The sequence below is a fragment of the Thamnophis elegans genome, chromosome 7, assembly GCF_009769535.1.
Source record: "Thamnophis elegans isolate rThaEle1 chromosome 7, rThaEle1.pri, whole genome shotgun sequence".
Classification (NCBI taxonomy): Eukaryota; Metazoa; Chordata; class Lepidosauria; order Squamata; family Colubridae; genus Thamnophis; species Thamnophis elegans.
In genome coordinates, this window is record NC_045547.1 from 76,950,148 (window position 1) to 76,968,952 (window position 18,805).

Sequence of the window (18,805 nt, forward strand, 5' to 3'; positions counted from 1 at the left end):
TTAGCGCATCCTATAGTCATTAGATACAGAGGCTTCGCAAAGCTGCCCTTTAAAATCCAACTCCACCGTGAAGTCCAGGTCCCGCTGCAAAGAACATAGAGATCGTCAGATGCTACGAACGAGAGAAGGCCTGCGGTTAACACTGCACATGGGGTAGATCCTCGACTTACGACACTTCGCGTAGTGACTGTTCGGTTACAAGTTACGATGGCATTGAAAAAAAATTAACTTTTTACCTCCACCAGACCGATTAGATCCCACAGACTAGGCCTCCTCCGAATTCCATCCGCCGGCCAGTGTCGACTGGCGACTACCCGGAGGAGGGCCTTCTCTGTGGCTGCTCCGACCCTCTGAAACGAACTCCCCGTGGAGATTCGCACCCTCACCACCCTCCAGGCCTTCCGCAAAGCCCTTAAAACCTGGCTGTTCCGACAGGCCTGGGGCTAAAGAATCGTTGCCCCTATCTCGAATGGTATGATTGTTGCGCTTTTTAAATTATGTATTGTTTTGTGTTGTTGTCAGACTGTCTGTATCCCCTTTCCCTTGTTCAAGTTGTGAGCCGCCCTGAGTCCCCCTCGGGTGAAAAGGGCGGCATACAAATGAAATAAATGTAATGTAAATGTAATGTAATGTAACTTACCATATTTTTGGGCCATGAGAAGCTCCAAAGAATAAGGTGCACCTAGTTTTTGGGGACGAAAACAAGGGGGGGGGGAAATCTGCCTCTACCTCCTAGCAATTTGCCTCCTTACAGCAAAGAGCAAATAGCCTGCTCAGCTTCACCACAGCCTGATTTAGCACGAGTAGCTGATTGGTAGTTGGATCTGCCGCCCGGAATACCTCCTATCGGCTGTTCCAGGCTGTGAGGATTACCGCTGCCCATCGGCGCCGGGCTGCCCATTGCTGCTGCCACCTATCGCCACCTCCGCATGCCCCATTTTCATCCTCCACACATCCCATTTTCAGCTCACTCCAGGTGGCGGTGGCAGGCGGTGGTGATCCCCGCAGCCTGGAACAGCTGATCGGTGGTATTCCGGGAGGCAGATCCAACTGCCAATCAGCTGCTTGTGCTAAATCAAGCTGTGGTGAAGCTGACCAGGCTGTTTGCTGTTTGCTGCAAGAAGGCAAAAAGTTGAGAGGCATAGGCTGAATAGTGGGGGCCAGTAGGTGGGCAGGTGGAGCTTTGGCTACATTCTCTGTATAAGACATTTCCACCCACTTTTTTTGGGGGGAGGTGCATCTTATACTCTGAAAAATACGGTACCTCAAAATAAGTTCTTTTTTTTTCCAGTGCTGTTGTAACTCATAACTGAATATTTTGAGGTATGGGATCTGTTGTGGCCCAGCAGGAGCCGTTGGAGCTGCCACCAGACTCCGACAGCAAGGGGCCCTATGAGTCGGCCCTGAAGGATGTGGAGGACCCTGGACAGGGTTCCGACTCCAAGCAGGGCGCAGAGAGACTGGGTGGCCACCAGGTGGCACCTGAGCCTTGGATCAGTGGGGAGGAGACAAGGGAGAGTGATCCAGAAACCAACAGTGAGTTGTTCTGGGATGCACGCCATCGAAGAGCTACTCGGCGTCAAGAACAACTACGTAATTACAGGAGGTAATTACGCTCAGCTGATGGTCATTAGGCTCCTCTCCAGACTATAAAAAAGGCTGCTTGTGCCACGCCCTTCTTGCAGAAGTCAACACTTTCACTAAAGAGAAACAAACTTGGCAGGCTGGATTGCTGCCAGAGTTTGTCTGAATTGCTGCCAAGGTTTGTCGGCCTTGCTGCCAAAGTCCTTATCTGTTTGTTTACTTGGCTTTCAGCCACCGAGATTCTGGTCTTGTTATTAAAGGACATTCTCATTCAGCATGTCTCGGCTCTCGTTACTGGATGGAGGAGGGGGTCAGAACAGGGATCTATTTTATCGGTGGTTAAATAAGAGAAACAGAAGTTAGAACTTCTAAAACTGCAGAGAAAGATTCATTTTACTATTAGGGTTGATTACTGCAACTTATTAATGTTGATTTATTCTGATTAGTATTAATTAATACATATTAATATTATGATGCGAAAAACCCTGTTATTGTGAGATTACTATCAGAGAACGCTATTATTATTACTGTGATGAATATTACTCAAAATAATTGTAACCAGCCATACATTGCCTATATGGATTTTGAACAGGTTGCTCTTTCTATTTGTATTAATTTTTTTAAAAAAGTAACTTACGAATATTTTTCACACTTAGGACCATCACACCTGTTCAGGGTCAAATTCAGGCACTTGGCAACTGACTCATATTTATGACAGAGGCATGCAGTGACGTCCATGAGGAAGCCAAATTTGCTTAACAACCGTGTTACTAACTTAACAGCTGCAGGGATTCACTTAAGAAATGCAGTAAGAAACTCCCAAGTCGACCCATATTCCTTAGCTGCTCACTTTGTCTGGCAGCTCTGCGCATGCGCACACTGGGAACAGGCTCCAGCTGTTCTTCTGCCTCACTGATCTCCGACTCTGAAGGCAGCTGATAACTGGCATATGGCTCTGGCCTCCTCTCTGCCTCCGACACAGAGCCCTCATCAGAGCCTTCCCCAGACTCCAGGACTGGCCCATCTTCCTCCCCAACCTCCTCACTGTCCGAATCTGCTGCCAGGCGGACCACCACAAGCGGGGGGTTGGAGATGACCTCCAAGGTCCCTTCCAACTCTGTTAATAAGTGGGGGCATAGTTCCCCACACTGCTGATTTAGATCAATGGTGGACCTAATTTGGATCCAGGGAGGGCAATGCTCTGTATTTTATTGCTCAATTGAGCACTGAAGTTTCGCACAGTTCGCCATCAATATATATATCCATCTGGCTGACAATCTTAACTGGGGCTTATTTGGGGGGGTAGGGCTTATATTAAAAAAACACCCTGAAAAATCATGCTAGGATTTTCCGGTTAGGTCTTATTTTTGGGGGAACAGTGTCTGTGTGTGTGTGTGTGTGTGCGTGTGTGTGCGCGCGCGCGCGTGTGTACACACATACCAACCTAACTTACCTCGTTTTTTTCATTTGGCTTCATGGAAATGGTTCCATAGATTTCTTCCCCTCTTCGGACAGTTAGATAATCCTCCAGGTAAAAGACGGTTTGCTTCCAGTGAGTGTAAGGCGAGTCTGGAGCTACCAAAAGAAGAAAAAAGGTATATTTGGTCTTTGTTTACCTGCAGATTACCTGAGACGACAGTTCTGCGAAGCGGCGCTGAGATATAGGATAAAGTTCAGTGATTTTACTTCCCCAGAAAATGTACCAAGACTTCGCAAATTCCAAGGTTTTTACAGCCAGTTGCTCTGATCTGGATTTTACCCACGCTCTGTTTATAAACTGTTGCCTGCCTATAAATCGTGAGTTCTCTGATATCAAAGTTTTCGAAATCCTTGTTTTATTCATATTGATCTGTTTCTGCAAACTAAAGAGCAAAGAAACAGTTCAGGGTGTACAGGCAATCCTTCACTTACGACCACAATTGAGCCCGGAATTTATGTTGTTAAGTGTTCTGACCTAGGGTTCCTGTTGTGGCTCAGTAGGAGCCATTGGAGATGCCACCAGACTCCGACAGCGAGGGGCCCTATGAGTCGGCTCTGGAGGATGTGGAGGACCCTGGACAGGGTTCCGACTCCAAGCAGGGCGCAGAGAGACTGGTTGGCCACCAGGTGGCACCTGAGCCTTGGATCAGTGAGGAGGAGACAAGGGAGAGTGATCCAGAAACCAACAGTGAGTTGTTCTGGGATGCACGCCGTCGAAGAGCTACTCGGCGTCAAGAACAACTACGTACTTGCAGGAGGTAATTACGCTCAGCTGATGGTCATTAGGCTCCTCTCCAGACTATAAAAAAGACTGCTTGTGCCATGCCCTTCTTGCAGAAGTCAACGCTTTGACTAAAGAGAAATGAACTTGGCTGAATTGCTGCCAAGGTTTGTCGGCCTTGCTGCCAAGGTCCTTATCTGTTTGTTTATTTGGCTTTCAGCCACCAAGATTCTGGTCTTGTTATTAAAGGACATTCTCATTAAGCATGTCTCGGCTTTCATTGCTGGATGGAGGAGGGGGTCAGAACAGGTTCCTGATACAGTAAAAAGCACTGTATCCCCAAAACCCTCTTTTTATTTCAACGGCTGTGAATTACGTTCATTCACATCCCGTAAGGAGTCACAAATAGTTTGTAAAGAGTCTGACAGAAGTCTGCCAAAGTCTTTCGGGATAAGGCTGATAAGCACCCACCTTTATCTCTCTTGAAACTCTGCCAAAGACCGAATTGCCAATTAGCTTTGCAAGGCCACACGGAGCAGAGTCAAAACGGAGCTTCAGAGTTTAAACCCGACCAAAACGAACAAAGTTGCTTCCTGCAAAGGCTCACCTCCCTTTGCTCCTCCTTTATGTCTTATGGGAGGGGCCAATCATCTCCAAGCCTTGCTCCTGAGTCGCCCCTTTTGTCTTAACTGTTCTTGCCTTCTGGCAGCTCTGTGCATGCTCACACCGGGAACAGGCTCCCCCTGTTCCTCTGCCTCACTGATATCCGACTCTGGAGGCTCTGGAAGCAGCACATAACTCCCAGATGGCCTTGGTCCCATCTCTCCCTTTGACACAGAGCCCTCGTCCAAGCCTTCCCCAGCCTCCAGGACTGGCCCATCTTCCTCCCCAACCTCCTCACTGTCCGACTCTGCTGCCAGCTCCGCAGGCCACCGGCCGACCACAACACTAAGTGAGAAATTTGTAAAGTGAGCTTTTGCCCCATTTTACAACTTTGCTTGACGCTTTTGTCAAGCGATTCACTGCGGTTATTACATTATCAACGCAGTCATCAAGTGGATCTTTCTTCCCCATTAACTTGGCCTGTCGAAAGGTCGCAAATGAGGAGCAGGTGGCCTTGGAATACTGGGAACCATCATAAATGTGAATCCATGGCCGAGCACCCGAATTTAGTTCACGTGACCATGAGAACGCTGCAGCGGCCGTAAGTGTGAATAATAGTCTTAAGTCACTTTTTTCAGTGCTGCTGGAAACTCTGAATGGTCACTAAACGAATGGTCGTTAAGTCGAGGACTACCTGTATTTGCGAATAAAGTTATGGAATTAAAATCTTGATTTCTTACTTACTTTATTGTCATTGTACATATGTACACAGTATACACATACATTCATATAACACCCAGAGACCAGGCCCAACACACCTAACAATCCAAACACACACACACACACACGCACACACACACACACCAGTGGTGGGTTTCAAAACTTGTTCGAACCTACTCTGTGGGTGTGGCCTCCTTTGTGGGAGGTGGCTTGCCGCCCATGTGACTGGATATGAAGATGCCGACGGCACTTGTCAGAACCACCTTAAATTACCTCACGCACAGCACTGGCATGCATAAGAATATGATGTAAACTTGTTTTTTAAAAGGCATCTTTGGTTTGCGTTAAAACAACTTCAACACACGCAATGTTCTGATTGCACCACAAACGCAGTAGTCATCCTTACCTTTCACAGAGGCCCTGAGTTTTATAAATATGAGCATGATAGTGTAGAATAATCATATCCAAGGACCAGTGGTGGGTTTCAAAAATGTTTGGAACCTCTTCTGTAGGTGTGGCCTGCTTTCCGGGTCCACTGGTGGAACCTCTTCTAACCGGTTCGGTAGATTTGACGAACCGGTTCTACCGAATAGGTGCGAACTGGTAGGAACCCACCTCTCTCTCTCTCTCTCTCTCTCTCTCTCTCTCTCTCTCTCTCTCTCTCTCTCTCTCTCTCTCACACACACACACACACACACACACACACACACACATTCCCCACCCCTAAACCACCCAAGCATCCCCACAACAGACCAAGGAGTGCTGTCCAATAGCTCACTGTTGGTGGCCCTTAAGTTCATTGTTGAGTGCAATGATAGCTCTGGGATAAAAGCTATTCAGAAGACATGAGGTCCTAGTTTTAATTGTTTCTGTATCTTCTGCCAGAAGGCAACAGTCTAAAAAGATTTTAAGGAGGATGGGAAGAGGCTCTGAGAATGTTATGCAACTTCCTCAAACAGCGAGATGCGAAGATGTCATCCAGGGCTGGTAGCTGGAGCCCTGGTGCGTGGCACGACAAAACCGCGCTCGACTAAAGCGCGCCCGATTAAACCGCATCGCTGACATCATCAACAGGGCGACAACAGTGAGCGCGGAGAAAAAAGGGCGCTTTAAATAGCGCTTTGAAAGCAAGCCGATTCAACTTAAGGTAAGGGTTAGGTTTAGGGTTAGGTTTAGGGTTAGGGTTAGGGTTAGGGTTAGGTTAAGGGTTAGGGTTAGGTTTAGGGTTAGGTTTAGGGTTAGGTTTAGGGTTAGGGTTAGGGTTAGGTTAAGGGTTAGGGTTAGGTTTAGGGTTAGGTTTAGGGTTAGGTTTAGGGTTAGGTTAAGGGTTAGGGTTAGGGTTAGGGTTAGGATTAGGTTTAGGGGGGTTAAGTTTAGGTTTAGGGGTTAATTTTAGGTTTAGCGTTTACAGCGTGCTTCTGTCTCCGCGCTGTTGTCACCCTGTTGATGACGTCAGCTACGCGGTTTCGTCGAGCGCGCTTTAGTCGAACACGGTTTTGTGGTGGAACCGCCCCGGTGATATTCTGGGCAGTTTTCATGATTCTCTGTAGAGCTGAGAATCATTAATATTCACTAATATTGCTGTCCCTTTGTCTTTAAAACAAAATAAATATAGGTCATCCTCATTATATATAGACCAACCTGGAACTAAGGAGAAATTTCCCGACAGTTAGAAGAATTAATCAGTGGAACAGCTTGCCTCCTGAAGTTGTGAATGCCCCAACACTGGAAGTCTTTAAGAAGATGTTGGACAACTGTTTGTCTGAAATGGTATAGGTTCTCCTGGCTGAGGAGGGGGTTGGACTAGAAGACCTCCAAGGACCCTTCCAACTCTGTTTTTCTGTTACTCTACTCTGTTATCTTACCTTCACTACAGCAACACGCCATCCACAAAGCCACCCCTAAAGGAATCCAGAAACTGCACTTAGGGCAAAGTATGGCCATCAGGCTGCTGACAGATGCCATACAGGGATCCCAGAATGGCAGATCCAAGAAAGATCTGCCCTTGATTGCCAACTGCTTACTGTGCACAATTCTGTTACTGCAGTTATTGATCTTGTTCAAAAGCTTGGAGCTTAACTATCTAAGCTAAGGGACTGGCTGCCTTTCAACCCACTCAACAATGCCCAGAATGGATTCGCAGGAGGATGGAAGAGGCTATTCTGCTGTCAGGGGACATCTAAGGATAAGATAGGGCAGGAATAGGAATAGGAATAGGAATAGGAATAGGAATAGGAATAGGAATAGGAATAGGGTAGGGTAGGGTAGGGTAGGGTAGGGTAGGGTAGGGTAGGGTAGGGTAGAGTAGAGTAGAGTAGAGTAGAGTAGAGTAGAGTAGAGTAGAGTAGAGTAGAGTAGAGTAGAGTAGAGTAGAGTAGAGTAGAGTAGAGTAGAGTAGAGTAGGGATAGGATAGGGATAGGGATAGGGATAGGGATAGGGATAGGGATAGGGATAGGGATAGGGATAGGGATAGGGATAGGGATAGGGATAGGGATAGGGAAGGGTAGAGTAGAGTAGAGTAGAGTAGAGTAGAGTAGAGTAGAGTAGAGTAGAGTAGAGAAGGGATAGGGATAGGGATAGGGATAGGGATAGGGATAGGGATAGGGATAGGGATAGGGATAGGGATAGGGTTAGGGTAGGGTAGGGTAGGGTAGGGTAGGGTAGGGTAGAATAGAATAGAATAGAATAGAATAGAATAGAATAGAATAGAATAGAATAGAATAGAATAGAATAGAATAGAATAACAGAGTTGGAAGGGACCTTGGAGGTCTTCTAGTCCAACCCGCTGCTTAGGCAGGAAACCCTACAACACTTCAGACAAATTGCTGTCCAATCTCTTCTTTAAAACCTCCAGTGTTGGTGAATTCACAACTTCTTAAGGCAAGCCATTCCACTGATTAATTGTTCTCACCGTCAGGAAATTTCTCCTTAGTTCTAAGTTGCTTCTCTCCTCGATTAGATTCCACCCATTGCTTCTTGTCCTGCCCTCAGGTGCTTTGGAGAATAGCTTGAGCCCCTCTTCTTAGTGGCAGCCCCTGAGATATTAGAGGACTGTTATCATGTCACTCCTAGTCCTCCTTTTCATCAGACTAGACATAACTTGTTTCAGCAACCGTTTTTTGTATGTTTCAGCCTCCAGTCCCCTAATCATCTTTCTTGCTCTTCTCTGCACTCTTTCTAGAGTCTCCACATCTTTTTTACATTGTGGTGACCAAAACCAGATGCAGGATTCCAAGTGTGGCCTTACCAAGACATTATAAAGTGGTATTAACACTTCACGTGACCTTGATTCTATTCTCTCTTTTCTTGCATTGCAGAAATTTTGAGTAGTTCAGAGAACCAGTAAATACCACCTCTGGCTGGCCCCGCCCCCATCTATTCTCTGCCTCCTGAGTCCCAACTGATCGGGAGGGAATAGGGATTTTGCAGTATCCTTCCCCTGCCACGCCCAACAAGCCACGCCACGCCCACAGAACCGATAGTTAAAAAAAATTGAATCCCACCCCTGGAGCACATGCACACACATTGGAGACCAAGAGGTGAAGAGAAAGTCCTTGAGAGCTACCCTGTCCTGAGCTGCAGATCCAGTGAAGGTCCAGGGCAGCGGAAGCGGAGAAGAAGACACTCTAAGAATGGAAAAAATAAAGAAAGCTTCCTGCACCACTGCCTGAGTGCAGTTATGTGCTTGCATTTGGGGCCGAATTGTTAGAATTACTTTCATGGGAACCTTCCTTCCCCCAGAGCGCACCCAGGGCAGTAAAAGTGAAAAATGTGGTAGTTTAAAATAATAATACCACGTAAAGCACGTTTTCCACATGAGTAAAGCCATCGCTTTTAGGTTTCAATTGTAAAGCATCGTTTTATTCCAGCATTGTGATGCCAGATCAGAGCAAGCAGCCTTGTACTGTTCCCAAAGCAACTGACAATATTGCTCTATAGCTCCCCATGAAATCTGCAATAATTCCATGCCAACTGCAGGGCAAGGCTGAAACTAAGAGGCATCAGAGCACATTTAATCGCCAGAGAACTGAACATTTAGGTTACAAGAAATAAATTAAAGTATGGTGGGGCGAACCATCACGCCTACAAGGAAGGAAGGGAGGGAGGGAGGGAGGGAGGGAGTGAGGAAGGAGAGGGAGAAAGAGAGAGAGAGAAAGAAAGAGGAAGGAAGGAAGAAAGAGGAGAGGGAAGAGGAAAGAAGCAGGAAGAGAGAAGAAAGGAGAGAAAGAGAAAGAAAGAAAAGAGAGAAAGAAAAAGAGAGAAGAGGTGGAGAGAGAGAAGAGAGGAAAGAAAGAAGGGAGGAAGAAGCGGGAGAAAGAAAGAAGAAAGAAAGAGAAGAGGGAGGAAGGAGGAGGAAAGGGGGAGGGAGGAAGAAGGAAGGAAAAGAAGAAAGAGAGAAGAGAGAGAGAGAAAGAGAAGGAGGAAGAAGGAAAAGAGAAGAGAAAGAAGAAAGAAATAAGAAGAAAGAAAAAGAGAGAAAGAGAAAGAGGTGGAAGAAGAAAGACAGAAAAAAGAAAAGAAAGAAAGAAAGAAAAAGGGGAAGGAAGGAAGGAGGGAGGAAGAAAGAAAAAGAAAGAGGAAGGAAGGAAGGAGGGAGGGAAGGGGGAGGGAAGGAAGGAAGGAGGGAAAGAAAGAAAGAGAGAGAAAGAAAGAGGAGGGAAGGAAATAAGGAGGGAAAGAGGGAGGAAGGAAGGAAGAGAGAGAAAGAAAGAAAGAGGGAGGAAGAGAGAAAGAGAAAGAAAGAAAGAAAGAAAGAAAAAAGAGAGAAAGAGGGTGGAAGAAAGAAAGAGAAGAAAGAGGAAGGAGGGAGGGAGGAAGAAAAAGAAAGAAAGAGGAAGGAAGGAAGGAAGGAAAGAGGGATGGAAGGGGGAGGGAAGGAAGGAAGGAAGGAAGAAAGGAAGGAAGAAAGAAAGAAAGAAAGAATAACTTACCTGTAGAAAAACCAATTTTCTTATGGCACTTTGTAAATTCTATATTAAAATAGGTGACCAAGGCATGGATGTAATCGTTGCGTTGAATCTGGAGGCAGAACGCAGAGGTGAAGGACAGGTCTTCCGTCTTTACGATGTAAAGATCAACATCCTACATTGACGGGGAGATGAAAAAGAGTTTAATTAAGTATTACAGATTTCTTGGTCTGCAATATTTAAAACAGGCCTTAGGAGAAAAGCACAGCCCAATCAGAAGATGCTTAAGTCTCAAAACATGTTTAAGAACAGGAGCTACTGAACCCACAAAAGATGAGTACTAAACAAACTTTTCCCATAAGGAATGGAGTGGGAGGAATGCGATGGGGTGAAGTAGAGTGGGATGGGATGGGATTTGGTGGGTTGGAGTGGAGTGGAGTGGAGCGATGCAGAATGGAATGGAACAGAATAGAAGGAAGAGATTGGAATGGAATGGGATCGAATAGAATGGGATAGGATAGAATAGAATAGAAATTAGGGGTCAATTGTGATCATACATCGAGGACTACCTGTAATAGAAATAATATCTCTTAGTCTCGACCCCCCTGCTTGCTTGGAGAGGTTTCTGAAACCCTCGAAATCCTTCCTACTCAAATTCTGCAGGATAAATTGCTGAATTGTTGAAGGAAAAATGGCTAGCAAGTGATAAAAGCCTTGCTATTTTGCCTTTGTTTTCATGGCATTCATCTGACGTGTGTGTGTGTGTGTGTGTGTGTGTGTGTGTGTGTGTGTGTGTGTGTGTAATAGAGAGAGGGGGGAGGGAGAGGAGAGAGAGACAGACAGACAGAGACAGAAACAGAGACAGATAAAGTGTCAGAGAGATTGAGAGACAGATTGAGAGAGAGAGATTGAGAGAGAGACAGAGAGACAGACAGATTGAGAGAGAGAGAAAGAGAGAGACAGAGAGACAGAGATAGTGTCAGAGAGTTTGAGAGAGAGATTGAGAGAGAGACAGAGAGAGACAGACAGATTGAGAGAGAGAGAGAGAGAGAGAGAGAGAGAGATGGAGAGACAGAGAGAGAATGAGACAGAGAGATTGAGAGAGAGAGATTGAGAGAGAGAGAAAGACAGAGACAGACAGAGAGACAGAGAAAGTGTCAGAGAGAGACAGATTGAGAGAGAGAGATTGAGAGAGAGTGAGAGAGAGACAGAGAGAGAGAGACAGATTGAGACAGACAGACAGACAGACAGACAGAGACAGAGAGACAGAGAAAGTGTCAGAGAGATTGAGAGACAGATTGAGAGAGAGAGATTGAGAGAGAGAGAAAGACAGAGACAGACAGAGAGACAGAGAAAGTGTCAGAGAGATTGAGAGACAGATTGAGAGAGAGAGTTTGAGAGAGATTGAGAGAGAGACAGAGAGAGAGACAGACAGATTGAGAGAGACAGACAGACAGAGACAGAGAGACAGAGAAAGTGTCAGAGAGATTGAGAGACAGATTGAGAGAGAGAGATTGAGAGAGAGAGAAAGACAGAGACAGACAGAGAGACAGAGAAAGTGTCAGAGAGTTTGAGAGACAGATTGAGAGAGAGAGTTTGAGAGAGATTGAGAGAGAGACAGAGAGAGAGACAGACAGATTGAGAGAGACAGACAGACAGAGAGACAGAGAGACAGAGAAAGTGTCAGGGAGATTGAGAGACAGATTGAGAGAGAGAGATTGAGAGAGAGACAGAGAGAGAGAGAGAGATGGAGAGACACAGAGAGACAGAAAATGAGACAGAGAGATTGAGAGAGATTGAGAGAGAGAGATTGAGAGAGGGAGTGGGAGAAAGAGAGAGAATTAGCTGCATTCGTACAGCGAATGCCCCACACAAAGAAAAATGTGGAAAATTACATTAAAAAGTTGTAATCTTTAGGCTTTCAAAGTGTTGCATTTAACTAACAACCCTTTAGCTTCTCAACAGATTTTGCTGTGTTTCTGTCTCAACAGGCTACGGATATAAAACAGAACATTCTACCCTTGATTGAAATTCTACTTGGGAAATAACCGAAATAATCTGACACGAAACTCTTGTTCGTTCGAAACCGATCCAACCTTTATTGGAATTCCTTTGCTTTCTTTTTTTTCATGGTAGGGGTTTATTATTTTATTTTTTGCAACCCAGCATATCGTGTTTCCTTAGTGCTGCCAACACTCAGTTGCAGTTCTCATCTCCTCTTTTTTTTCCCCCTTTCACTGCTTGCAAATTTCTGCTCCTTAAACAATTCGTTAACTTGGCCTGGATTTCTTGGAAGTGGGACTATAATGGGGACACAGCAGACTCTAAACAGCAGACGCACCAAAGCCAGCTCTCATAATCCAGAAAGGATCTATGGGCTCCTTTTTCTCTTCATATTCAGACACAACTCCCTGTACACAAGAACTGCAACGCCCATTTTGGCACAAGGAGCTACGGACTTTCAGAGGCTGCCATCCAGAAGCCTTTAGCTCTGTGATGTTTTGGGTTCCCCCAAATCATTAGGGGGCACATATCTTTTCTTATAAGGCCTTGGAAAGGCCACACTTGGAATACTGCACTCAGTTTTGGTCACCACAATATTAAAAAGATGCGGAGACTCTAGAAAGGGTTCAGAGAAGAGCAACAAAGAGGATTAGGGGACTGGAGACTAAAACATATGAAGAACGGTTGCAGGAACTGGGTATGTCTAGTTTAATAGAAAGAAGGACTAGGGGAGACATGATAGCAGTCTTCCAATATCTCAGGGGTTGCCACAAAGAAGAGGGAGTCAAGCTATTCTCCAAAGCCCCTGAGGGCAGGACAAGAAGCAATGGGTGGAAACTAATCAAGGATAGAAGCAACTTAGAACTAAGGAGAAATTTCCTAACATTGAGTAGAATTAATCAATGGAACGCTTGCCTCCAGAAATTGTGGGTGCGCTCCATCACTGGAAGTGTTTAAGAAGAGACTGGACAGCCACTTCTCTGAAGCGGTATAGGGTCTCCTGTTTGATCAGGCAGCAGGCTGGACTAGAAGACGTCTAGGGTCCCTTCCAGCTCTATTCTGATGAATAGAATAGTATAGAATAGAATAGAATAGAAATGGAATAGAATAGAAATGGAATAGAATAGAAATGGAATAGAATAGAATAGAATAGGAATGGAATGCAATAGAATAGAATGGAATGGAATGGAATAGAAATGGAATAGAAATGGAATAGAACAGAATAGAATAGTATAGAAATGGAATAGAACAGAATAGAAATGGAATAGAATCGAATAGAATAGGAATGGAATGGAATACAATAGAATAGAATAAAATAGAATAGAATAGAATGGAATGGAATAGAAATGGAATAGAACAGAATAGAATAGTATAGAAATGGAATAGAATAGAAATGGAATAGAATCGAATAGAATCGAATAGAATAGGAATGGAATGGAATGGAACAGAATAGAATAGAATGGAATGGAATGGAATAGAAATGGAATAGAATAGAATAGGAATGGAATAGAATAAAATAGAAATGGAATAGAATAGAAATAGAATAGAAATGGAATAGAATAGAAATGGAATAGAATAGAAATGGAATAGAATAGAAATGGAATAGAATAGAAATGGAATAGAATAGAAATGGAATGGAATAAATAACAGAGTGGAGTGGAGTGGAGTGGAGTGGAGTGGAGTGGAGTGGAGTGGAGTGGAGTGGAGTAGAGTAGAGTAGAGTAAGTAGAGTAGAGTAGAAATGGAGGAAGAAACTCAGCTCCCACCCCCACCTTTGTCAATGAGCCATTAAGCCTTGAGCCACTCTGCACAACAAAGGTAAGATCAACCCTCTACCGATCTCACCACATGGCACTTGAGAAGAACTGATGCTCAACCAAACATGGACTCAAAACACAGTCTACAGAGTTGTCCCTGCATGGCCCTGTGGGAGTCTGACCACCAGTCAAAATACAAGCTCATATGCTCCCGTCCACCATGAAAACCCTCATTCCAAGTGGCCTCCACGTTTCCAGGGTCTTTCTCCCCAACTTGGAACTGAACCCAGAAGGGCGTTTCTTCCAACACATAGTAGAAGCTCATAGAAAAGATGAGAAGGGCAGAGTAAAACAGTCCTAACGACATGATTAGAGATCCTTAAGCTTAAGACAGGACTGTGGGAATCAAATGTTCTGCAGAGAGATGACACGATGGGGGGGGGGGGGGACTGTGTGTCTAGTTGTTTGGCAAGCCATGCCTCATAGTAGTGTCCCAAAGGGAGAGAGTGAAACAGTTTCTGTCCAAGATTTAAGATTTCTCAGCCCTTTTTCTGACCTGTGCAAAGTATACAGGTCCTCAATAGCAATAGCAATAGTTAGACTTATATACCGCTTCATAGGGCTTTCAGCCCTCTCTAAGTGGTTTACAGAGTCAGCATATTGCCCCCACAGTCTGGGTCCTCATTTCACCCACCTCGGAAGGATGGAAGGCTGAGTCAACCTTGAGCCTGGTGGGATTTGAACAGCCGAACTGCTGAACTGCAGTCAGCTGAAGTAGCCTGCAGTGCTGCATTTAACCACTGCGCCACCTCGGCTCTCAATGGAAGGTAGGCTGGTTGCAATATTTTTTCTGCAGTCCTAACTATCTGTTGAAGTCTGTGTTTGGTTGCTGAGCCAAACCTGACAGTTATAGAAGTGCAAACGAAGCTGCTTCCTTACTGAGAGACAGAAAAAAAAAACCCAACATCTACAATTTAGCAGCAGCATGCAAAGACAAATGAAAGAGTGCTGTGGTGGCCTAGAGGTGGCGCTCTCGCCTCACGATCCGGAGGCTTTGAGTTCAATCCCAGATAGAGGCAGATATTTCTCTCTCTGGGCACAATGAAAATATATACCAAAAAAGAAATCCAGTATTTAATACTACATATACTTACAACAGCAAGGATCGCCTTTGCCCAGAAATGGAAAAACAAACTAACCCCAAATGAAGATGAAATAATAAGAAAGATTATGGACTGTGCCGAAATGGATAAATTAACGAAAAGAAATCCAGGGAAAGGAAGAATCAGAATTCTACCAGATATGGGATAAAGGGTATAGGTGGATGGAGGAAAGAAACAAGAATCAATGAAAGAATATAACAAAACTCAAAAATACTAGTTATGAGTAAAATAAGAGGGTTAAGAATGGTGAAATCTAAATGAAATACGATAGAAGGGGAAATAATATAATGTGAGCGATATCGATTGATGATTGCTAAGATAAAAAACAGGAAGTTCCTGTTCGCACTGTATTGTGTAAATGTGATGTACGTCTAATTTTTGTGTGTGTGTATTTTACATGTTTGTTAATAAAAATCTTTTTTTTAAAAAAGAAAAGAAAATATATTTGCTGAACAAAACTCTGCACTGGTGACATGAAGGGCATCCAGTCATTAAACGCCAACTCCATTCAGTTGCCCAGATTATAAGTTTATAAGTTTAATAACATTTATATGCTGCCCAATCCCGTAGGACTCCAGGTGGCTTACAGTACAAAAATAATCAAAAAGAAAAAAGTAAGATACAAGGAAGAAAGACAGATATAAAATACAACACATCATGCACTACATTCTGAAAGGGGCTGGACCGTATTTTGGGGTCAACAGCCCCAGGCCTGCCGGAACAGCCAGGTTTTAATGGCTTTCTGGAAGGCCGAGAGAGTGGGAAGGGTCCGGATCTCTGCGGGTAGATCATTCCACAGGGCCGGGGCAGCTACAGAGAAAGACCTCCCCCGAGTAGTCGCCAACCGGCATTGCCCGGTCGACGGTACCCGGAGGAGGCCCAGTCTTATGGGTCGTTGGGAGGTATGTGGCAGGAGGCGGTCCCGCAGATATCCAGGTCCCAAGCCATGTAGGGCTTTAAAGGTAACGACCAGCACCTTGAAGCGCATTTGGAGACCGATGGGAAGCCAGTGCAGTTCACGGAGGATAGGTGTAACATGGGTGTACCTAGGTACACCCGATATCGCTCGCGTGGCCGCATTCTGGGCCAAGTGTAGTCTCCAAACACTCTTCAGGGGCAGCCCCAAGTAAAGCACATCACAGTAATCAAGCCTAGAGGTGATGAGAGCATGAGTGACCATTTGAAGTGCCTCCCGGTCCAGGTAGGGCCGCAACTGGTGCACCCAGATTCTACCCCCGCAAGCAGAGGTGGGTTCCTACCAGTTCGCACCTATTCGGTAGAACCGGTTCGTCAAATCTACCGAACCAGTTAGAAGAGGTTCCACCAGTGGACCCAGAAAGCAGGCCACACCTACGGAAGAGGTTCCAAAAAATTTTGAAACCCACCACTGGTCCTTGGATATGATTATTCTACACTATCATGCTCCTATTTATAAAACTCAGTGCCTCTGTGAAAGGCAAGGATGACTACTGCGTTTGTGGTGCAATCAGAACATTGTGTATGTTGAAGTTGTTTTAACGCAAACCAAAGATGCCTTTTAAAAAACAAGTTTACATCATATTCTTATGCATGCCAGTGCTGTGTGTGAGGTAATTTAAGGGGGTTCTGTCTGACAAGTGTCGTCGGCATCTTCATATCCGGTCACATGGGCGGCAAGCCACTCCCATCCGGTCACATGGGTGGCAAGCCACTCCCATCCAGTCACATGGGTGGCACGCCACTCCCACAAAGGAGGCCACACCCACAGAGTAGGTTCAAACAATTTTTGAAACCCACCACTGCCCGCAAGAGATTATGGGGGGGTCATTAAGTGATGATGATGATGCAAAAACAGAAGGAGTTAAAAATAAATATAGCCTTGCAGAAAGGACCTTGTTTTAAGGTTTTATATTTTGAAAAGCACCAAACCTTTATTAAACAAGCATTGGTCACCACTTGCTTTGGGTCAACGATGTCCACCAAAGGCTCCTTCATGGCCACGTCCCGGATACAGGTCATGTCGAAGCCATAGACGTTCTCCCACCCTGTCAAAGCAAAGCGGGAAATTGAAGGGAACGTGTGTTTTTTTTTCCCATTTGCGTAAGAGCCTACAGCAGCCTTTCTCAGCCTTCACAACTTTCAAGTGGGTGGACTTCATCTCCCAGAATTCCCCAGCCAGCAAAGGATTCTGGGAGATGAAGTTCCGTTTATGTACTATGCATATATTTTAAAGTATCCAAGGTTGGGAAACACTGTCCTTGGATAAATTAAGAGTTGCCTGATTTCAATCAGTAACAATAATAATTTTATTTTTATTTTGTATCCGCCTTTGTTATTTTTACAAGTAAGTCAAGGGGGTGAAAATATCCATCACATTTTTCTCCCGTGTATATTTAGGTAATTTAGGGCCTTAAGTCACAGCAGTCCTATCCCATGGGATGGACTGGATTTTACGAGTATCTGAGGACTATACGTGGTATGTCGTTAAATGATCATTAAAGTATCCTTAAACTAACCTGGTTGTTAAATGAGCCCATTGTTTGATATGGAGCATTTTTTTACTTAACCCAGAAATAAATGCTGGTTTTTGGCAAAAACCATCATCAATCGTGGTCACGCATGGTGGGACACTGTAAATGGCTGTAAAACAGACCGGTTTGCCATGTCTCCGAAATATGGCCGCACATCCGACAGGATTTAAAAACCAGGTTGTAAATACTTTTTTGCGGTGCCTGTCCTAACTTCGGACAGCCGCTAAGCCCCCCGCTCCCCCAGTCGTAAGTCGAGAACTGCCTGTGGCAAATTGGCTAGAAAACCCCAGCCAGGTGGGTGAATTGTGAAGCCATGGAAGTTGTCTGTGGACTCACAATGGATTTTGAAATCCTTGTATTGTCGGTCTTCGATAGCCACCATGTACAAAGCCGCTCGGTCCGGAAACATGAGACCTCCTGGTTTCTGTTGACGAATGGTGTGGAAATGGATGTCTTAATCTTATTCACCTGACAAAAACATCACATTTTTTGAAGGCGGATACAAAACGACAACAGACAAATAACCAGACAAACATCCCTTCCTCTTTCACGTCGCTTCGCACACGCCGAAGGGTTTTGGAAAGGTGACATCCGGGGCAGTGGCGGGTTTCAAAAAAATTTACCACCTATTCTGTGGGCATGGCCTATTCTGTGGGCGTGGCTTGGTGGTCGCGTGACCAGGTGGGAGTGGCCAACTTATAAAATGTGGTGAAACTCACTTAAGAACGCTCTTTCTTAGCAACCAAAATTTTGGGCTTAATTGTGATCATAAGTTCTCTTTCTTTTTCTTTCTTTCTTTTTTTCTTTCCTTTCTTTCTTTCTTTCTTTCTTTCTTGTGTCTCTCCCTCTTTCTTTCTTTCCTTTCTTTTTCTTTCTTTCTTTATTTCTTTTGTCCTTTCTTTCTCGTGTCTCTCTCTCCCTCTTTCTTTCCTTTCTTTTTCTTTCTTTTTTTCTTTCTTTCTTTCCTTCCTTCCTTCCTTCCTTCCTTCCTTCTTTCTTTCTTTCTTTCTTGTGTCTCTCTCCCTCTTTCTTTACTTTCTTCCTTCCTTTCTTTTTCTTTCTTTCTTTCTTTCTTTCTTTCTTTCTTGTGTCTCTCTCTCCAACTTTCTTTCTTTTCTTCCTTCCTCTTCCTCTTTCTTTCTTTTTCTTCCTTCCTTCTATCTTTCTTTCTTGTGTCTCTCTCTCCAACTTTCTTTCTTTCTCTCTCTCTCTCTCTCTTTCTTTCTTTCTTTCTTTCTTTCTCTCTCTCTCTCTTTTCTCTCTCTCCCTCCCTCCCTCCCTTTCTCTTTCTTTCTCTCTTGCTCTTTTTCTTTCTCTCCCCTCCCACTCACACACACACATCCAGTTGGCAAAAAA

General features: G+C 44.7%; 1 protein-coding gene across 1 annotated transcript in view; it reads right to left on the reverse strand.

The window, feature by feature from the left end:
- Positions 1-18,805, reverse strand: part of PRMT8 (protein arginine methyltransferase 8) — a 65,417-nt gene continuing 46,612 nt past the window's right edge. The window contains exons 6-10 of the mRNA XM_032221473.1: positions 17,786-17,873; positions 16,848-16,963; positions 10,040-10,190; positions 3,038-3,159; positions 1-84 (exon numbers count right to left, since the gene is read on the reverse strand). Of these exons, the coding sequence (XP_032077364.1) occupies positions 1-84; positions 3,038-3,159; positions 10,040-10,190; positions 16,848-16,963; positions 17,786-17,873 (561 nt within the window). The remainder of the gene's footprint in view (positions 85-3,037; positions 3,160-10,039; positions 10,191-16,847; positions 16,964-17,785; positions 17,874-18,805) is intronic.